The 20,367-nt window shown below is 40.9% G+C and overlaps 1 protein-coding gene across 6 annotated transcripts in view; it reads right to left on the reverse strand.

The window, feature by feature from the left end:
• The window catches only part of LOC113544588 (proline-rich protein 5), a 33,507-nt gene extending 16,105 nt beyond the window's left edge, over positions 1-17,402 (reverse strand). Inside the window, exons 1-4 of one of the 6 annotated variants that reach the window (XM_053241682.1) lie at positions 17,213-17,402; positions 16,435-17,121; positions 11,922-11,984; positions 497-610 (exon numbers count right to left, since the gene is read on the reverse strand). In XM_053241682.1, coding sequence (XP_053097657.1) covers positions 497-600 — 104 coding nt within the window. In that variant the 5' untranslated portion in view covers positions 601-610; positions 11,922-11,984; positions 16,435-17,121; positions 17,213-17,402. The other 5 variants (XM_053241680.1, XM_053241681.1, XM_053241683.1 and 2 more) reach the window with 5 other exon arrangements.
• Positions 17,403-20,367: the final 2,965 nt, after the last annotated feature.

The raw sequence follows: 20,367 nt of genomic DNA on the forward strand, positions 1-20,367 counted from the left end.
TCACACTACGCAGACGAAGCTCAAACACGCATTCTAGTGCGTCGGCGCTCCAGGACACAGTTTACAGGCTTTTCCCTTTTAATGCCAACCTGTCATGTGCACATGTGTGTACGCTAGCATCTCTGTGCACGGACAAGAAGAAGAGAAGGAGGTGGCAGAAGTAACACACGAACACACACAGAATAAATGAACAGAGTGAAACACACAGCTGGATTAGTGTGGAGAACCAGTCCAACGTGGTAAAGCGAGGAGACAGCTGAAAGTTCTTCCTCACTCCAGTAAACGGTTATGCGCACGTTAGCTCTCCTCCTTTTAGGGAAAGTTAAACGGGGACAGAAGGGACCTTAACCAACAGAATCAACTCTGACTGTAACGCTCTACAGAGATCAGCACTAGGTAGGCATATTCCAGTGGAGAAAACTGCTTGCATTAAAGCTGTGTGTGTGAGTGTGTGTGTGAGAGTGTGTGTGTGTGTGTGTGTGCATGTGTTCAGTACCTATTCCAGATGGCGTTGGCCCCTGCCCTGCACTGCTGAGCGCCTCGCTCCTCCAAGGCTGCCTTGTCACTCTTGCCCAGTTCGCTGAGGCTTGGCGAACTCATCAACTTCAGCCTGTGGAGAGTGCGCATGGTGAGACCGGACACAAAGCTACGGCCAGGCGAAGAACAACACACGGGTACACACGCAGATGTGTGGATACAATACAGCGGAGAGAGAGAGAGAGAGAGAGAGAGAGAAGTGAGAGAAGTGAGAGAAAGACAGTGCTGTTGCAAGGTACGGGTTTTCTCCACCCCCTCCTCTTTCCTTCCTCTGGTTTTCTCTGTGTGGCTGTCCCTCTATCTCTCAGCCTTACTTTTTTTTTTTAACACTCTTTGTCTCTGCCTTTTTTCTTTCACTCTATCCCCTCTCCATCTGTAAGTTTCTTTTCTCTCAAAATCTCACCACATCTTTCTGCTTCTCGCTCTTCCCTTTCTCCCATAATCTCTTTCCTATCCAACTGTCAGTGTGATCCCACACACACACACACACACACACACACACACACACACACACACACACACACACACACACACACACAGTAGATATGTCACATTAGTGAGAGGAGAATTATTTAGAGGAAAGAGGAAGGAGAACTGTGATATAATACAAAAACTTACTGTAAATGCTAAAATTATAAAACTCTACAGACAAACCCATTCTGTTCTCTCTCATGTCCCACACACACACACACACACACACACACACTCAGCCCAGAGCCGGGAAAAGAAACCCAGTGCGTTCACACTCTAGTAATCAAACAGAAAGCTGAGTAGGCACAGGCGACTGATATAACCCACGCACAAATACCCAGAGGCCATTCAACCAACACGCTAGTACACAAAGTAGCACAGTTTGAAACAATGGCCACAGTCTGTTTGACTTTCCACTCCGTTCAGCATCTGAGCACACTCACCATACAGCTTGCTGCATCCAGCCAGTACACCTTTAAAAAAAAAAAAAAAAAGAAAAAGTTCCTACTTACTCCATAAAATGGATGGGTAGAATATAACTCCACTCCATGGTTGAGCTTTAAAGATCACTGTGAATGATGCCCAAAAGCAGCTTTAAACCAGTAAAAAAAAACCTCTTTAAACCCCACAGACTGTCGAATTGTTGTGAGCCAGACTGCAGTGCTCCACAAGTCCAACTTCCTCTACCAGACCAGTGCATACTCACTTCAGCAAACACTGCCATGATTTATAAGGACAGAGAAGTGAGATAGTTCAAGGAGGAAGAGCTACAGCTCCCTTCCCGGCATGTGTGACAAGCCTCTCTTGTAAGCCAATTTAAAAATCTTTCTCAACAAAAGACAAGCTCAGCTTTGCACTGCCTAAGACAGGAAGTGCTTTTTGAGGTGAATATGGTGTTGAATACAAAGTAAGAGGGAGAGAGGGAGCATGTGTCTCTAAGTAAGCACCAGGACTGCTCCGAAGAAAGAGGGACATTCTGAAGGCAGATCTGAGGTCAGTGAGTGCACATGGTGTTTTTCAAACTTGCCTCACCATTTCTTAACCAAATGAAGTCAGAGACATCAGACACAGATCAACACCAATCACTAGAATTCTATAGCAAAACAATAAAATAAAATAATAATAATAAAAAAATCTCTCAAACAGGTCTCCCAAATTCCCTACATTCACCGCCAAATCAAAATGATGTTCTAATTACCTAAAATGTTGCAGAAGGATTGTTATATTCACATTCAGTAAAATTATAAAGATACAAAAATAAACTTTCATTAAAGTCTGATAAGGAACTGTCACATACTACAAGTACGCACTGTGATGCTGCATGGTGTATCAGCTAAGACGTATACGCCACTTGGGTTAGCTGTAACAAGAACTAATGTACACAAACACTGCAAAAAAATCATCTGAAAATAGCTTGAATAAAGGTACAATTCTCATTTAGGTTTATTACGTTTATTTTTAGATTTTTTCGTTTTACTATTTAATTAAATGTCTCCTGCTATTGGCAGAAAAAAATGGATTCTTTCTAGAAATAGCTGCGTGAAATAAGCAAAATTAGGTCGAGTCCCTTTCTTCGTTTTCGTGTGGGCTGTTCTCTCACTTCCTCTCTCTCTCATTCTCTCTTTTTGTATCTCTTCCATCTTTCTGCTGCTCAGACAGGAAGTGCCCCCACAACACACAGATGTAATGTGGCTTTTAAGTAAAATTCTAAGACCATTACTGTGGAGACTTTCGTTCAGGAAACACTTGTGTGTGTTCATGAGAGGTAACAGTGGCCATGAGTCACTGCTCGCTTCTCTCTCTAACAGTGGGCTAGACGCATTAACAAGCTTATCCTCTGTAGCAGTGTGTAGTCCCAGGCTTCACAATGACCCACTCTGACACATACACACATTCACACATAATAAAGAAGTGTAATGTATCATCATCACCCAGGCCAACAGACTGTAACGCTGAGCGACAAGCCACTGTTTTGGTTTAATTACGATTTCTGATTTTTAGCAGAAATCGCAGATACAAAATTAAAAACAAACTTGTGTCTTTTCTTTCATTGTAAATAAAAATTGCAATCATAAACTAAATAAAACAGAAAAAGGGCCCAAACAGGTAGGAAGTGGAACAACCCAAGGCATGATGAAACTGCAAGCGAGAGAGAGACACTTCTCCCGGTTGCAGAAACACAGCGGGAGACTACACTGATTTTTTAACAGCAAGACAGAATTTGTTTTCTAAAATGTGGCATTGTTGTATATCAGAGTCAGAAAATTGTTCCTTCTGGCTCTCCCTTTTAGTTATGCTGTCACAGCTAGTCTTGCCGGAGTCCCTGCTTGCGCTCTGCACACAAAGCACATTGTCTTTAACCATTAGAGGACAAAAGCTCACCTAACAATCTCTTCCTTTCTCTTCATCTCTCTCTCTCTCTCTCTCTCCCTCTCTCTCCATCTCTCTCTCTCTGTTCCCAATACGATTCCCAAGAACAGTTTTACACTCAGTTCTCCATCAGTAAACAGTTGATAACTTCAATAAAACAGACTTCATGTGAAACTATAATGAATTTCCTGGTTACACAACTGCACTATTTGTCCATATAGTACACAATAATAGAAGAGATTTATTTATAATCGCACTATCGGGTGTCACCCAGATGAGGATGAGTTCCCTTTTGAGTCTGGTTCCTCTCAAGGTTTCTTCCTCATATCGTCTCAGCGAGTTTTTCCTCACCACCGTCACCTCTGGCTCGCTCTTTAGGGATGAATTCACACATTTACAGTTTATTTTGGTTTAATTTAATTTGAATGTATTTATTTCTGTAAAGCTGCTTGGTGGCTGATTGATGTTAAAAGCACTATACAAATAAAATTGAATTGAACTGAAGTTCATAAACACATTTTCACATTCACAAACGCATACTATTGAATTGGACACCTTTCCAAGCCAACAGAAGATGGTTGTGCTTACAGGCAGGTAGGGAGGATAAGATCTTTGGTCCTTTTAGCTCTCGTGGAGAATAAATAGGTTTGCAGTTGATGAAAAAATTCCAAATAAGACCGAAATATTTTCTTTTTAAATTGTTATGTCTGTACACCAACCTTAGTTGATGTAGAAATAAATTCCATCTCTCCGAGTCTTCTCTGTTAGCTCTAGTTAGCTCTGGTATGTGATCCATTAGGTATTGCTGAAAGCTGGGCAGATAAACCGTGCTGTTCGGGGTAGAGATGGTTCTCCAGGTTTCAGTGAAACACAAGGCTGCAGAGCTTGAGCTTGGAAGGTCCTTATTTGTTCTGTAGCAGATCTGTAGCAGACTGTGAATTTTACTGTTCAGAGAGAGTGGGTTTGCGAGATGTAACCTTGGGAGCAGGGTTCTCTTTCATGTGCCTCGATGGAAGCAAAAATGGGCCTGCTCTAAGGGTCTGATCTCAATAAGAGCAAGACTGGACTAGGGTGTCCATGCATGAAAAATATGGCAGATAGTGCTTTCATCTGATGCTATGAAACAGTTAGAAAAGAGGTTAGCAGAGGTTAGCATCATGTTTCTTGGAGGTAGCACGTGTTTGCCCCAACCTCCCCGGTTGGTTGGTGTTGTGTGATAGGGGTGAGTTAGCCAGTGATTAGGAATTGGCAAGACCAAACTGTGGAGAAAATGGGAAAAAACAAACCTCTCCTCCATAGTCTGACCAGCACTCCCCCTTTCAGATAGAGGAAGTGATTGCAACATCATACTTGTATGGTGTACGTTCTTTCATTAAATGCTATTCAATATATCCTGAATGGGACAAAGAGGACCCTTTCATCCCTGGTGATCCTCCGCTCGGTAGCAGAACCATGGGTATATAATCACTATTAGCACAGAGGTTAAAAGATCACTGAAAAAATATATGAAATATATTCCAACTTTGGAAATGTACTAAATTTTATTGCCATCTTGTGACTATATGAACTATCTGTCAAGACAGTAACTAAGCGTTCATTTCAGGTGTTCAGTGAAGGTGATAAGTGAAAGGTTTGAGACGTGAGACGATACTACATGAGGTGATAGATCAGAATTTCAGCTTTCGTTTCCTGATATTTACATCTAGACAGCTTTGTTTGAATCCACCCATTTTTCAAGTGATCAGAAATATTGGACTGACAGGTGTTTCTTGTTGCCCAAGTGTGTCCTGTTAGATTTATTGTTCAAACAATTAATAGCTGTGAATATCTACTCCTGGTTTGAGCCCTGGGTTTCACCTGTGAAGACTGCATTTGTTGTTAAAAATAAACCAAAATGAAGATCAGAATCATAATGTCTGCGGGAGAAAAGTAACCCATTTTGAAGCTGAGAAAAGAGAAAATCAACCAGAGCCAATGCTCAAGCATCGGGCATAGCCAATACAACAATTTGGAATGTCCTGAAAAGAAAGAAACCACTGGTGCACTAACAACCAGACATCGAACACCTCGGCCAAAGAAAACAACAGCAGTTGACGGAAACATTATGAGAGCTGTGAAGAAAAACCCAAAACCAACAGTCAGTGACATCACCAACAACCTCCACAGGGCAGCGGTGAAGGTACCACAATCCACCACTTGAAGAAGACTACGAGAGCAGAAATACCACAAGACGCAAACCTCTCATCAGCAGTAATCAGAAGGCCAGACTGGAATTCACAGAGAAATACAGAGATGATCCACAAAATTTCTGGATCCAAGATGAACCTCTACCAAAGTGATGAAAAGGCCAAAGTGTGGAGAGACAATGGATCTGTTCGTGATCCAAAACATACAAGCTCATGGGTGAAGCATGGTGGAGGTAGTGTCATGGCTTGGGCTTGCATGGCTGCTTCTGGAACAGACTCACTAATCCTTACTGATGATGGAGCTCATGATGGTAGCAGCAGAATGAAGTCAGAAGTCTACAGAAACATTCTGTCTGCCAATTTACAGAGAAATGCATCCAATCTACTTGGGAGGAACTTCATCAAGACACTTCAGCAACACAGCGACCCAAAACACACTGCAACACAACAAAGCACTTCATCAGGGGAAAAGTGGAAGGTTTTAGACTGGCCAAGTCCATCAGCAGACCTTAACCCAACTGAGCAGCATTTCACCTCCTGAAGAGGAGACTGAAGGGAGAAACCCCCCAAAACTAACAACAACTGAAAGAAGCTGCGCTACAAGCCTGGAAAAGCTTCACACAAGAAGAACGTTTGGTGATGTCAGTGGGCCAGTGGCTTGATTTAAGACTGTTCCTATCTGTTTGCTCACCTACATTTTTTTTCTCAAACTCAAATGTCTTCAGTATACATCAAGAACAAAAGAATTGGCCTTGCTGTTCCTATACTTTCAGAGAGGACTATGTATAACCAACAAAATTCAATAATAAAAACAGTCGACAACAAATTTCTTTATTGAACAGTTGGACTGTTATGAAACATGCTGTGGCACACAAGTCACTTCTTTTAGATTAATGACACATTTGATGGAAATAAGAAGAGAATGTTACATTGGAGAAAACGATATGACCAAAGTCCTCAAAGGTATGGGGACACGTTACATTACACTGCGGTGTTAACCTAATGACATAACTTGTTTATGAGGTGTGTAATAATTTGACTTGTGATTACTCACTTGTGGCCAACATGAGAAACTGTGGAAACATGACGTCCTGGATTGAACCATATTTTTAACCTCCGGATATCCTACCTTACTGTGTTGTCCAATTATATCTCAAAGAATTATGGTCATATTTATCAACCCTATCAGAAAACATTATCTTGTGCTATTTAAGTAAAAAAAAAATTAGGTATTTTGTATGAAAACTCAGACTACAAACTCAGGTTAAAAATGGCTGGACGTGGTCTCAAATGAGTGATTAGTCCACAAGATGAAGGTTTTCTCACTTCAAAACACAACTTGTGCCATGAAGCCAATCTTGTTTACACGATTTACACTTTTAGCTGACTTTTGCATATTTAATCATAATTAAGATTAAGTGAATAATGCATTTATTTGGACCAGTATCTGCATTATGCAGTGTTTGGCGGAAGCTTCGCCACAAGTAGTGAAGCCATTTCTATCAATTAGCTTGTAAGTAGTTTAAATGGGTTAATTAAGAGTTAATTCCCTGATTACAAAAATGGAAAAATAAAAGGATTGTTTCCACACACTGAGAATGAATTTTGCTGGCTTCTGAGTGGTGCAGCAGAAAAGCATTTGCCTTCTCTCTGGGATATCTCGAGTTTGAATCCCGATGATGCCATCCATGGCCAGAAGCCAAGGGAGCAAAATTGGCCATGGGAGGGATGGCAGACTCTCTCTCCCTGTCAGTCACAGTGACACTTGACAATCACAGGCTTCTGTAAGCTCAAGTATGTGGAAAAGGACAGTTAGCGCTTTCCTCTGAGTGTTCTCTGTGACGTAGAGTGAGCAGGAGTGCAAAAAATGTGCGTTGGCTCGCTCCACTTCTTCTCAGAGGAAGCACATGATACCCTTTACCCTCCCCGGTTGGTACTTGTCGTATAATAGGGGAGCGCTGGTTGGTAGGAATTTGCAGGTGACCAAATTGGGGAGGAAGAAATTTTTTATCTGAGTGTTTCGGTTGGTGGGACAGTGGACATTATCCTTTATTTAGAATTCGACTGTTCAGAATTAGGGCTAGAAAATGAAGGCAAGATACTGTCCCAGAGATTAAGACTATTGGTCCACTGGTCACATGTAGTTGCAAAAATTGTGCAGAACCAGTAAAAATGTACAGAATACTGTGACCTTATGCATAGGAGTGGGAAATGGGCTGCAACACTTGGATACCTTGTGATTGTGTACACATATATCAAAACCTTTACTCCATGGTAACCATATGACATTATAAAATGGCTATCATTCCCTCGAACCTTCTTCTTTGGCATTGGTTCCAAATGAGGGTGAACCCTGGTGGTTATCCAGCGTTCACAGAACAGGGTTACGTACCTAACATTCTACTTCACCCCTCCTCCAGGGGTGTTGTTTCAACACCTGGATAACATATCAGTAGGGCATGAGAAACTGGATCACTCAGAGATTAACTAGAAGGACTGGATGGTCATATATGGTGATGCCCAGGTAGCAGCGGCACAGACCTTCTGGAGTAGTGTGCCTGTAAGTACTGCCCATGGCAAAGACCTAGGGTTTCATTTATCAAAGTGTGCAAGATAGATAGATAGATAGATAGATAGACAGATATATAGATAGATAGTTACAGCTGAGAACCACTCTTCAAGGACATAAGCCTTGATTCTCCAGAATATTAGGGCTTGTGCTCCTCTCATTGAGATGTAGGTGTGATTCTGTTTGTGGTGTTTGGGGTTTAGCTGCACGTGCAGCAACCCAAGCGTGCTTAGGAGAAGCCAGTACCTCCAGGCAGCTTTTCAACAGGGGTAGGTACGTATCAGCTGTTCAGCAAGTGTTAATCTTCATAAAGTCTTCATTCACAACTCCATGCATATTAAATTCTATTGAAATACTAATTATATCTAATTAATGATTTTTAAAAAGTGTTGCTATTTGACAGGTGTAAGATGTTGTGCAATCATGGTGCAGCATGTTCACGACCCCATTTAGCTCCATCAAGTTCTTACTGCACATAGTGATAAGAAATGAGAACTGCAGCAGGCTTAAAAACAAAGGCAAAGTGTAAGTGCAAACAGTGTGTCTACGATGCACAGAACCATTTCTACTGTAAGATATACTGAAGGATTGAGAGAGGGAAAGGGTGATTATGCACATCCAAAATGCATGTTCATGATGGAGACCTTGTTTCATCAAAAAAAGAGAAAGACTCTTCCTTTTCAAATGCTTTAATTGTTTTGAGCTAGTTTTAGGTCTTTCATGTGGGTTATAAGCATGCATCAGGTAGAACTTTGAACTGGAAAGCCTGCCCTTGGAAGGCAAACCTCAGAAAAACACCTGTGTTTCTGAAGCAATGGTACCATGAAAGTATGACAGCAGAGTCTACTCTCTTTATCTTTGTCCAGGAGGGAACACATCACTTTGGCAAATTTGGATTCTTTGGATTCTGAACATTGGAATATGAATTATTATATCTAGGGTTTCAATTCAATTCAACATTTAATTTAACTGGAGCTTATTTATGTTGTTACTCTAACATCCAGACAGCAAGGCATTGCAGTCTAGAAGTAACAAAAGCATGAACTTGTGTTTTTCTGCATCATGTAGTGACATTACAGTTCTTATTGTAGTGATATTCCTGAGAAGGGATAAAGGCTATCCTAGTATTATTATCTGCATGAGCTTCAAATGAGAACCTGGGGTCAGTAGTCACACCATGGTCTCTCACTGCTGTACATGGTGTAACTGAAAGGCCATCCAGAGTTGGTACATAATCAGAATGCTTACTTCTATCTACCTGTGACCCTAATAAAAGCACTCCTGTCCTGTCTGAGTTAAGTAGGATGATGTTACTCACATTCCTTTGTTTAGACACATTTATTAAGCTGATATCTATCATCTGGTTTAGTGGAGTACAGCAGAGCAGTGGTAGCAAACACCAAGTTCATGAATTATTGTACCCAGAGGAAGCATATATAGTGAAAAGGGCAGTGGGCCTACAACAGAGCCTTTAGAGAAACTTTACTTTTGTCTGCTTAGAAAAGTCACCATAAATATAATGAAAAAAAAAAAACTAAAAAAAATGATACGATCAATCAAATATGACCTGAGACAGGAAATTCCAACATTTTCTAGTCTATCTAGAAGAATATTGTGATCAGTGGTATTAAACACTGCACAAGTTCAAGTAACACAAGCAAGGAGTGACAACCCTGATTGGAGGCTGGTGGTGCGTCATTTACCACTTTAACCAGCGCTGTCTCAGTATTGTGATGAGGCCTAAATCCTGACTAAAAGTTTACATGTTATTCCTATGTAAGTGTGATCTTAGCTGCTGTGCTACAACCTTTTCTAGGATCTTCGAGATAAGGGGGAGGTTTGATATTGGCCTACAGTATAGTTTACATAATTCAGTCATGTAATTAGAAACTTGTTTAAATTGAGTTTAGCATAAGCAATGAAATCACATTTTGATGAGAAACGTAATATTTTTATGTAAACCATACGTAATATTTTTTTTAAAAATCTAATCCTCCACACATTCCATTTTTTTCAGTGTACTGTGTGTTGAGCTGCAGCGTGTTGTTCCATGCGCCACCTGGTGGATATTGTGTGAAGCACAACAAATGAATTTAAATTCTAAGAAGCGTATCTGCAGGGTGCTGCGTGATCACACGTGACAAATTGTGTGAAACCAAGTGAAAAAATGTGCATTGTTAAAGGCCACATCTGTATCGTTTAACAGCTGACACACGTCAAGACTGGGTTTTTTAATCCATGGTTTGATAACTGCTAGCTTAAAGGATTTATGTACATAGTCTGCGCTAAGGGAGGAGTTGATTTTTTAAATAGAGGTTTGATTGTTTCTGGTAGAAAATGCACAGGTAAGGAATCAAGTATACAAGCTGATGATCACGAAGAGGAAATTAGTAAAATTACGTCAGTCTGTTGGATTGGAGTAAAAGATTGTAATCACTGTACTGATGAGATTATATTACTCTCTACATAGTTAGCAAATTGTCTGACTAAGTTAATATTGTGAACTTTCTGTCTTTTAAGTCTATATGAATTTTCAAATTTGTCATGAAATAAACTAAAACTAATCACTACTACATACTATTGGTATTTGTGCTTTGATTGTGGGCTTATTCCTGTTTAACTCTGCTACTGTGATTAGTTTTTTGTATTTTCTTCATCTTCTATTAGGGTGAAGAGATATGCTGATCTAGCAGAAGTAGGATCTTTTCTATAGCTAAGAAGGCTCTCCTTCCAGGAGTTGAAGGTGTGCATGTGATCATTATACCAGGGTATATTTTTTCCCCCTAATTATTCTCTATGACTCAGATGTCAGAGTCTATATTCTATAAATCAGTCAGTATTAAATCAAATGTGTGAGTGGGACCTGTTATATCCTGGTTGACCCCTCTCTCAGAGGGTCCTACGGATCATCAAACTGAATATTGAAGTCTCCAGTAATTATTGCTTTTTCCACCTAAACAGCCAGGTTTGAGAGAAAATCAACACATCCGTATAGATATTCAGTATAGGTGGCCCTAATGGCATGTAAATACTAATTAGTGGAAATGACTGAGTAGATTTTTTTTTTTTGTTTCTACATTCATTATGTTAGCGTAAAGAACTTCAAATGAGTTCAATTTATATCCAGATTTCTGTGAAATGCCTCGAGTGTTGTTATGAATAGGTATGATTTATATCCTCCTCTGCCAGTTAGACAAGGGCTGTGTATTTAGCTGTATCTGGGATTCTAGCTTCATTTAATGCCACATCCCTTTTTGTTCTAACACAAGATTCTGTGCTTTCATTTCCTGATCAGTTATAATTTACAGTAAGTGTTTTAGATGTTAGAGATCTAATAATCAGCTGTACTAGCTCCAGATCAAAGGTGTATGCTTGTCATTATCTAAGTTCATATTAATTAGGTTACTAAAAAACTTTTTGAGTATTTCTACATTTTTGTTAAATGAAAGGCAGCTGGCAGACGGTTGGTTTAGCCTGTTGGTCTCCTCCCTGGAATTGTGTCTAGATTCTCACAAATTAACTAGGCCTGTTCTGAGACTATGAAGAGGCCAGACTTGCTCTCAAAACTATCTATAAAGCCCATATTATTTTCAGCGCACCACCTAGACATCCAGCAGTTTGGTGACAAACTGGATGCGCACCTCTAATGTTAAAATCGTCATCAGAGTGCTATTAGTCTACACTTCTCATATGTAAAATTAAACACTAATAAGAATATCTAAACATATTGCACTCAACCCACTGAACAAACTCGAGGCTGGCCATGCTGAAAATATTACGCTACTTACGTTTGTTGTTCTTCCTGGTGAAGATGTCAGGCAGATTGGAAGTGGATCGCCTCTGTTTGCCGCCTTTAAACAAAAGTAAAAAATTAAAATTAATGTAGTGACAGCAAAAGAGGAGAGAAAATATACAGCAACAGATACAGGTAATGAATAGTGTTGAAATTTTTGGTAGTGAATAATGTGGGAAATTTTAGTTTAAACACTGAAGCAGGAGAGAATCTCCAGGGAAACAGATTCTAAAACAGGAACTACAGCAGAACTGGGCTTCTTCAGCCATCTTGCATGCACTCAGTAGCTCACACCCATAGCGGCATCGACCATGTTGCCTGTGCAGAGCCACTCAAAAGTCTTAATTAAAATGTAATCTTAGCTCCTGCACTTGGTGCATGAACAGCGTCCATCTGTTCGTCCATCATCTCGTTTGGTGAAACGACCAAGAAGGCAATGGAAGTGTCAACAAATGTGAAAAAAAGAGCCTTCTAGACACAGCCAGAGATATAGCATCCTCGGACTCTTCAGATGAATGCACTAAAGCAACTGTCATACAACAAATTACCATGGGCCGAAGGATTTCCTGTTGAATCCTCCTGTTTCCTGCTGAACCTCTCTGATCCATCCTGATGCCTTACTTCACCTAAAAAAACAACTGAAAATCACTCCCTGCTGCTGAGGATGGCCCACATGGACAGCCTAAAGGTACATGAGATTACTGTGGCAGGTACCACTTAGAAATCATGAAGATGGCTGTGGATGTTCTTCCTTAGATAGCTTTAGGACTGCAATTGCTACGAATAGTTTTGCACTCAAGTCTCCATCACTGAACAGTTAAAAACTTCAAAAAAAAGTAGACTTCATGTAAAAACTATAATCATTCAGAAATTACTATGATGCTCATATTCATAAGTTGCTCATTAGCTCATAAGTTCCTGATTACACAATTAACACCTTATGACTCTATAGTTCACAGTTATAGAAGAGTAATGATTTATAATCGCACTATCCGGTGTCACGCAGATGAGGATGGTTCCCTTTTGAGTCTGGTTCCTCTCAAGGTTTCTTCCTCATATCGTCTCGGGGAGTTTTTCCTTCCACTCTGACAATTTGGCTTTGGGGAATCATTTCTTAGTTGGATCAAAGTACTACATCACTCACCTAGCCATGCTAATTACAAATGGAAGAACACAAGATTTCACACTACACCATGGGACCAGGGAAGGATGTCCACTCTCTCCGTCTTGCTTTATACATAGACCCATCAGCAAATCAAATAATCTCACTCAGAAAATAAATCTGTATGCAGATGATGTGATACTGTTCTTGTAAAACTAGCTTGCTCAAAGAGGTCACTAAGCTTATAGACTCTTTTGCAACAACATCAGGTTACTCCATAAACAGGAAGAAATCTACCGTTATAGGGGAATGTCATTGCTCTTACAGGGAATTTAACAGAATGCTGCAATTCACAAACTAATCACCAGACTTTCTCTTACTACTAGCAATGTAAGCTTCCTCGGAACAAGTATTTCCCCCAAGCTGTCAGAGTTTCTTAATCTGAACTGCATAACACTTCTCAAAACAACAGAAGATGACCTAATGACATGGATGGATTTTTCAATATCTATATATATATATATATATATATAAAGTACAAAGAAGAATATAACACAGCATAGTAGTAGGAACAGTTGGACATTTTGGATATTTGGATCTACAGCTTTTTTGTGGGATCTAGAACTACATACACATGGCCAGTGTTTTTTTTCCCCTGATTGTCCCCCCGATTCAGTCTTAGCCAATTCCCTAGCCACCAGTCAGCATGGCCAATTTCTCTCTCTTCGACTCCCAGCCAAAGACTCTCAGCCCAGACTCCATGGTATCATCGGGATTTGCACTCGCGACCTCTCGACTTGTTGTTTCTTTACTATTTCCTGTCACGAGCTTGACGTTGGTTTCTCATTTGCATCTTCTTATTCAAATTTGCTGTTCCACCTTAAATGGATGCAGTCGTTTTAAAACCGTTTGATGTATTGTAAAATGGCCAACTGGCCAATTATAGCATTTGCACAAAGGTATTTTTACCAAAAGCAGCTTGTGACCGTTGAGTGTGGTGGGGCAGGCTGATAATAGCAACATAGCCTCATACAAAATTAAGTCAAGAGTCTACCACACTTGAGTTATGCTGTAGGATATTATACTATCTAGTGACTACAGTAACTCCAGTTGAGAATGCAGACAACATACAGTCATCCAGCAGCTGACAGTCGAGCAGATCATTTTGAGCGATTTTAGACTTACCTTCATCTGTGTGTGAGGTAATATCATTAAACAGGGTTGAAAGGTTTCAGTAAAATTTTAGCCCAACTACACCTCACCACACAAAAGTCCTGAAACTAGCCTGAATATTTAGGCATTGGAAAAGGGAGACACATTATTCTTCTAGTCCTCAGTCTTTTCATGGGGAAACCAGTATTTCGTATGTATTTCTGATGTATGGACATAAACCACTCCACAATCCCCCTTTCCCTCTCCCAGTCTTTGCAATATAGGAAAAATCCTGCCCCTGTGGATATTAGAGCTTGTTGCAGTTCCCATTTGTGTCCACTCGGTGCAGTAATAACTCTATGGAAGCTAAGTGGGGCAGTGTCAGATAACATTTCTTAAATTGTAGGTCGCTCAAAACAGGTAATTAGTATTTTTAACTGAATTTAAAATGTAAGAAGTTGTGAATCAGGACTTTATAATGATGAATATTTGTTGAATGACTGATATAAGTGTTTAGGCTCTGCTCCTGTGGACAGCCTGCCACTTATTTTTACCGAATTCACTTTTGCTGGTGGTACGAATTGGGATTGTTTTTGTTAGCATTTGTTACCCTTTAAAGGCAAAAAACTCACCACATTCTGAAAATCTTAACATAGAAGAATTTGGATCCAGCCTGACCCAAAGTCTTCTTTGTGCTTAAAATGATCATATGTTGCGTTCTTTCCTTGTATCAACCAATGTTGCGTGCACTGTTTTAGGGTTTAAGACATCGTGGGCCACCAAACATCCTAAAATAAGAGAATTTGAATCAAAGCCTTCTTCATGTTTAAAAGTATCATAGTATGTTGCATAAAATGCCTACATTCTCGATATTAGCCAATGTTCAGAGCACTGTTCAAAGGGTTCACGTGTGTGCTGTAACGTGTAGATAGCGTGACAGTGTTGAGTAAAGTCCAACGGGCAATTCAATATTATTGTTGTGAATGAAACGTGGCAGCATGGAGTATTTAACCTGTGGGCCTCGAGTTTCACACACCTTGAGCAGTGCTCTGAATATCGACTCATATAATAGTACAAGTAGACAGGAATGTCTCCACTACCAAGTCTAGTCCTTTCAGACACTTGACCTTGCTGTGACCTTGATTCTGTTTGGATCATTCCAAGGTCTAATCAATATAAATTTAAGTATAAATACTACACTCAACCAACGTTCCTGAGATAAGGAGAATCTGGGACGAGCGGAAGCACAGAAACGTAACGCCGCCGCTGCCACCTGGTGTGAGAAGCATAAAAGTAATGCGATAATCGACCAATTGGACGCTGTTTTACAAAAGACCACACGGTTTTCCAAAACACTGTGAGAGCCCTCTACACTGTATCTGCTGTATCTGCAATCATTTACAGAGAATCTGAATAAGAAGCTGAGAATGAGGCTCCAATCCAGCCTGGTTTTCCGTATTCTTCATTCATTCATCCTCAGTATCCGCTCCATCCCGGGCAGGACCGGCGGGAACGCTGGCAGGAATACACCTGGACTGGACATCGGCGCAGCGCATCAGCGCATCAGCGCATCAGCGTATCTCTGACCAGTGAAGTGAAGTCCCAGCTGGTCTTCTTGCTTTTATGGGCTCATTCAGTTATGTGCTGCGTTTAACATAACCAACACAACCAGAAGTAACGGGTCGGGATTCGGACTAGTAGGTGTGAAAGCGCCCCGATACTGACCGCAGTCTGTCCTCAACACCTGTGTCCTTAATACCTGTGTCCTCAACACCTGTGTCCTTAATACCTGTGTCCTCAACACCTGTGTCCTCAATACCTGTGTCCTCAACACCTGTGTCCTCAATACCTGTGTCCTCAACACCTGTGTCCTTAATACCTGTGTCCTCAACACCTGTGTCCTCAATACCTGTGTCCTCAACACCTGTGTCCTCAACACCTGTGTCCTCAATACCTGTGTCTTCAATACCTGTGTACATGATATCTGTGTCCGTAATACCTGCGTCCTCAATACTTGCATCCTCAACACCTGTGTCCTTAATACCTGTGTACATAATACCTGTGTCTTCAACACCTGTGTCCTCAATATCTATGTCCTTAATACCTGTGTCCTCAACACTTCAATGGCCATTGTGGATTCTTTCAGGAAGTAAGCTGCCTACTCACCATGTATACACCGCGTCCTGAGAGCAGTACAGCAGTAGAAACTACACTGTGTTCACACTGAGAGCTGAGATGGAGTTAGTTTACTCACCGGTTTCCTTCTCTCCAGGTTTACATGCCGCCCCGGACTGGATCTTCCCGGACTGGATCTTCCCGGACTGGATCTTCCCGGACTGGATCTTCCCGGACTGGATCTTCCCGGACTGGATCTGTGTCTCTCTGTCCCGTGAGGAAAAGACGCTAAACCCGGTGAAGTCTCGTCTTGCCTTCCGTCCAGCGCGCGCGCTGCTGAACCCGCTCACTACCTGTTAGTTATTAAAGCCTGCGTGTGTGGCGTGTGTGACGTGTGCGCGTGCAGCCCGTATACCTGTAAGCGTGCGCGTGCGAGGCGGCGTTTCTCAAGCACCGCGGCTGTGCTCCAGCACACACACACTTACACTTCAGCTGGAACTCAGACGTTGCTGAAGACTTTCAGTCTGTGCATGTGCGTGTGTGAAGGATAACGCGCGCGCTGCATTCCAGCAGTGTCTGACTTCACCTCTGCAGGACCTTCTCCATGCTGTTAGCTGTTATTTCACAGGGGCTGCAGCCCTGCTCTCCTGTAGCCTGACTCTGCTGAACACTATCATAATCAGCAAACGAATAAAAAGCAAACTGAACGTGCAAATTGCTTTACCTGCGTTTGTTCTTGCTGCCAAGGACAAGTGCATCCCTTCATCTTTTCCCCCTTTTTATCCCACGTGCTGCATCAGTAATGAAGGTGGCAGCAACTTCTGAGCTGTAAAGGCAAGTCGATAGGGAACAGTGCTGAAGATCGGATACGCTTTCAACAAGACCTGGAAGAAAGCTTCCAGAATTTCAATACCTACTTCCTGCTCAGTCACCAGCAGGTCTGATGGTCTGGTCTGAATCGGTGGGACTGCACTGGAAGCAGGTGATGTAATTCACTGTAGAAATCCAAATCCCTGCATTGCCAAGCTGCCACTGCTGTGTTCCTGAGCACGGCCCGTAACCCTTCATCTGCTCAGCACAGCACACAGCTAGTCTCAGTGCGAAGCTGCAGGTCAGCAAATGAGTAAACTGTAAATAAGGAATACGCTCGATTCAGCCACAGTCCCGGCTTTCTCCTCTGTGATAAAAACCGTGACTAGTGGTGTGAAAGTGAGGCCTCTAGATTAATAATCTGCTAGACTAAATTAGCCGCTGTGGTGTCTGTTATATAAAGCCATTTTATTTCTGGTTATTTTACACCAGATGAGATCACCACATTGCGTCTGTACTGATAATGAGCAACTCCAGAGCACTCAATGAAAACTGCTGTCAGTCCACCACTCCTTCATCCATCCATCCATCATTCATTCATTCATCCATCCATCCATCCATCCATCCATCCATTCTTTCACACAGGCCGGGCCTTTGACTGGAGCCTGGAGCTTCATTTAGGTGCTTTCTCACTGTGAGTAAGGAAATATCGGATAAACTTTACAACTTTATGATCCTGTTCATGTTTGTGAGGCTGCTGAAATCGCTTAGTGTGCACAAAACCACGTTCTGTGTGTCAGGTTTAATATTTATTTAAGTGGCACCAGCTTCAAAAACCTTTCAACTTCTTCTTAGTGCATAATAAACACATGCCGAGTGAAAACAAAGGCATCTGAGAGAGCAAAACAACCAAATTCTTTCTTCCCTTAAGTTTTATTGAGGACACAGGGAACTGAATAAAGTGGTATGCCTTTCTGTGGGTGATTCCCCTCAGCAGTGATTACGCCTGGGGTCCAGCGGCCTGTGACACAGATGGAGTTTAACATGGGGGTGTGACAACAGGAAAAAAACGAGCTGCTCTTTATTTAGTGTTTTTTTTTTATGACTTATCGTGAGCACCATGCCCCTTTGCAGTATGTACCAAATACACCATGTAACTTTTTGACTACCAAGTTGTGTAGAAACACAACTGTTGTGAAAACATTTCACTTCGTCACTCCTGCCCTCTTTATTGCCTGTCATCAGGTGTAATGTTTACAGGTTGTTATGTAGAGATAATACTGATGCTCATTTTGCAACCTGATATGCAATGTGTGTCAAAATTAGACTTTTTGTAGCATTTAACTATTTGAATAAATTGCAATTTTGATCCATTTCATAGGGATCTTCAGTGGTACTATAATATTTTTTAATGATTGAAACAATGTTGGCTTTAGCACTTTAATAGAACAAAAGGTTTATTGAAAAAGGTTACATTCCATGGTCATAAGTCATTTAGTACTTAAGTCAGAAGTACTGTGATTGTAACACTGAAAAAAGTTTATTAGGTAAAACGTTTTTGTTTAAATAAGATTAGCTTTTAATTTGTGAAAGGTTACAGGCTAAGTAAATTCACTACAGCAGGAAAATCCAAAAAAGCTCCAAATAAGCTCTGCGTCTGTTTACCTAAAGCGTCCTGTTCCTCACATTCCTCACACGTATAGAATCGAACCGAAACGTCTCCATTGTAAGAACCAGGTCATGACAGGAAACCAGGAGTTCATTAATTAACCTTCTACCATCAACATGACTGCAGGCAAGCGGGCGAGCCTGGTCCATAGTCCCCTTTTCAGTAGGCCAGGGCCAAGCCTATCTCACTTTATAGCACAAAGAAACAATAAAAGCAACAGGTCTGGAGTGCTCACACACAATCAGTGGATAAGAAGAGCTTCCACCTCTTCTTAGATAATCATTAATAGAGGTTACTAAGCATTGTGTTTTATTAGTGACAGAGAAGGTGATCAGGTATATCATGATATATACACGATCTGATGAAAAAAGACAACCAAGGCCATGGGAAATGAAGCAGGTACACTTCCACCAGGTCCTCTGTAAAATGTCTACAACACCGGCAACAACTTTCTCATGCACAGGCTGCGTACACACGGTTAAAAATGTGTGTGTTTACTAAACTGATTTTTTTAGACCTCAGGGTTGTGAGTCAGGAAATTGCTTACAGGTAATAGGTTTGGGTCAGACAAGGTCAGGTTCTTCTCCGCGACTGAAACACTGTCATGTACCATATACTTTGTTTACATACACTTATGGACCTCTTTATTAGGAACACCTGCTCATTCATGCAGTGATCCAATCAGCCAATCATGCAGTGACAAGTGGCGTTTACTGACAGCGGTCTGTGCATTTCCTCATGCTGTTGATGATGTTATGCGTGGAAGTGGATGGAATACCTAAAATCCACGCAGTTGCTCAGTGTTGTCCTTTAACTGTTAGATTATTTACTGATTTCTCGGATTAAAGCCCATACCCTTCCTTGCTCCTGAAGGCCTTTCCTGGATGCTCATCTCTACACAATCATGATCACGTTTTTAAGACGTTTTTTGAACATTTCCTACTCTTAACCTGCCCCAAACTCTTTTGGAACATGTGATGATCATATTTACAAAAAAAAAAAACAGTGAATTAGTCAGCTATAGTCTGCTTTAGTCATGCATTTTACAAACTCAACATAAGAGTTTCACATGGAAACACGGCATTACACAATTTCACACTTTTTACTTTTCAGTGCTTAAGTACATTTTAAAGTAGCAACATTTTACTTCCATATGAGTGCGTTTCATTTGGCTGGAGACTTCCACATTTAATTTAGTAAGATTTTGACACATTTTTGATACTTTCACTTAAATATAATTTCATAGCACTTTTTCCCAGCCTGCGTAAAGTCTTGCAGATACAGGTCAAGAGCTTCAGTTAACGTTCACATCAAAGCAAATACAAAATAAAAATCCAATTCAGTATAGCGTTTTAACAACGGACATTGTCACAGCAGCTTTACAGAGTATGTACAGTTGATATAAAAGTTTACACACCCCTGTTAAAAAAAATGACACTAAGATAAATGATGTCAGAACTTTTCCTACTTTTAATGGGAAATTGCAAAGTATACAAATAAAGTGAAAAACAATCAGAAACTTTTTAGGGGAAAAAAGGAAAATAAAAAACTTACAATAACCTAGTTGTGTAAGTATACACACCCCTAAACTAA

This window comes from Pangasianodon hypophthalmus, chromosome 18 (genome assembly GCF_027358585.1).
Source record: "Pangasianodon hypophthalmus isolate fPanHyp1 chromosome 18, fPanHyp1.pri, whole genome shotgun sequence".
NCBI classification, from domain to species: domain Eukaryota; kingdom Metazoa; phylum Chordata; class Actinopteri; order Siluriformes; family Pangasiidae; genus Pangasianodon; species Pangasianodon hypophthalmus.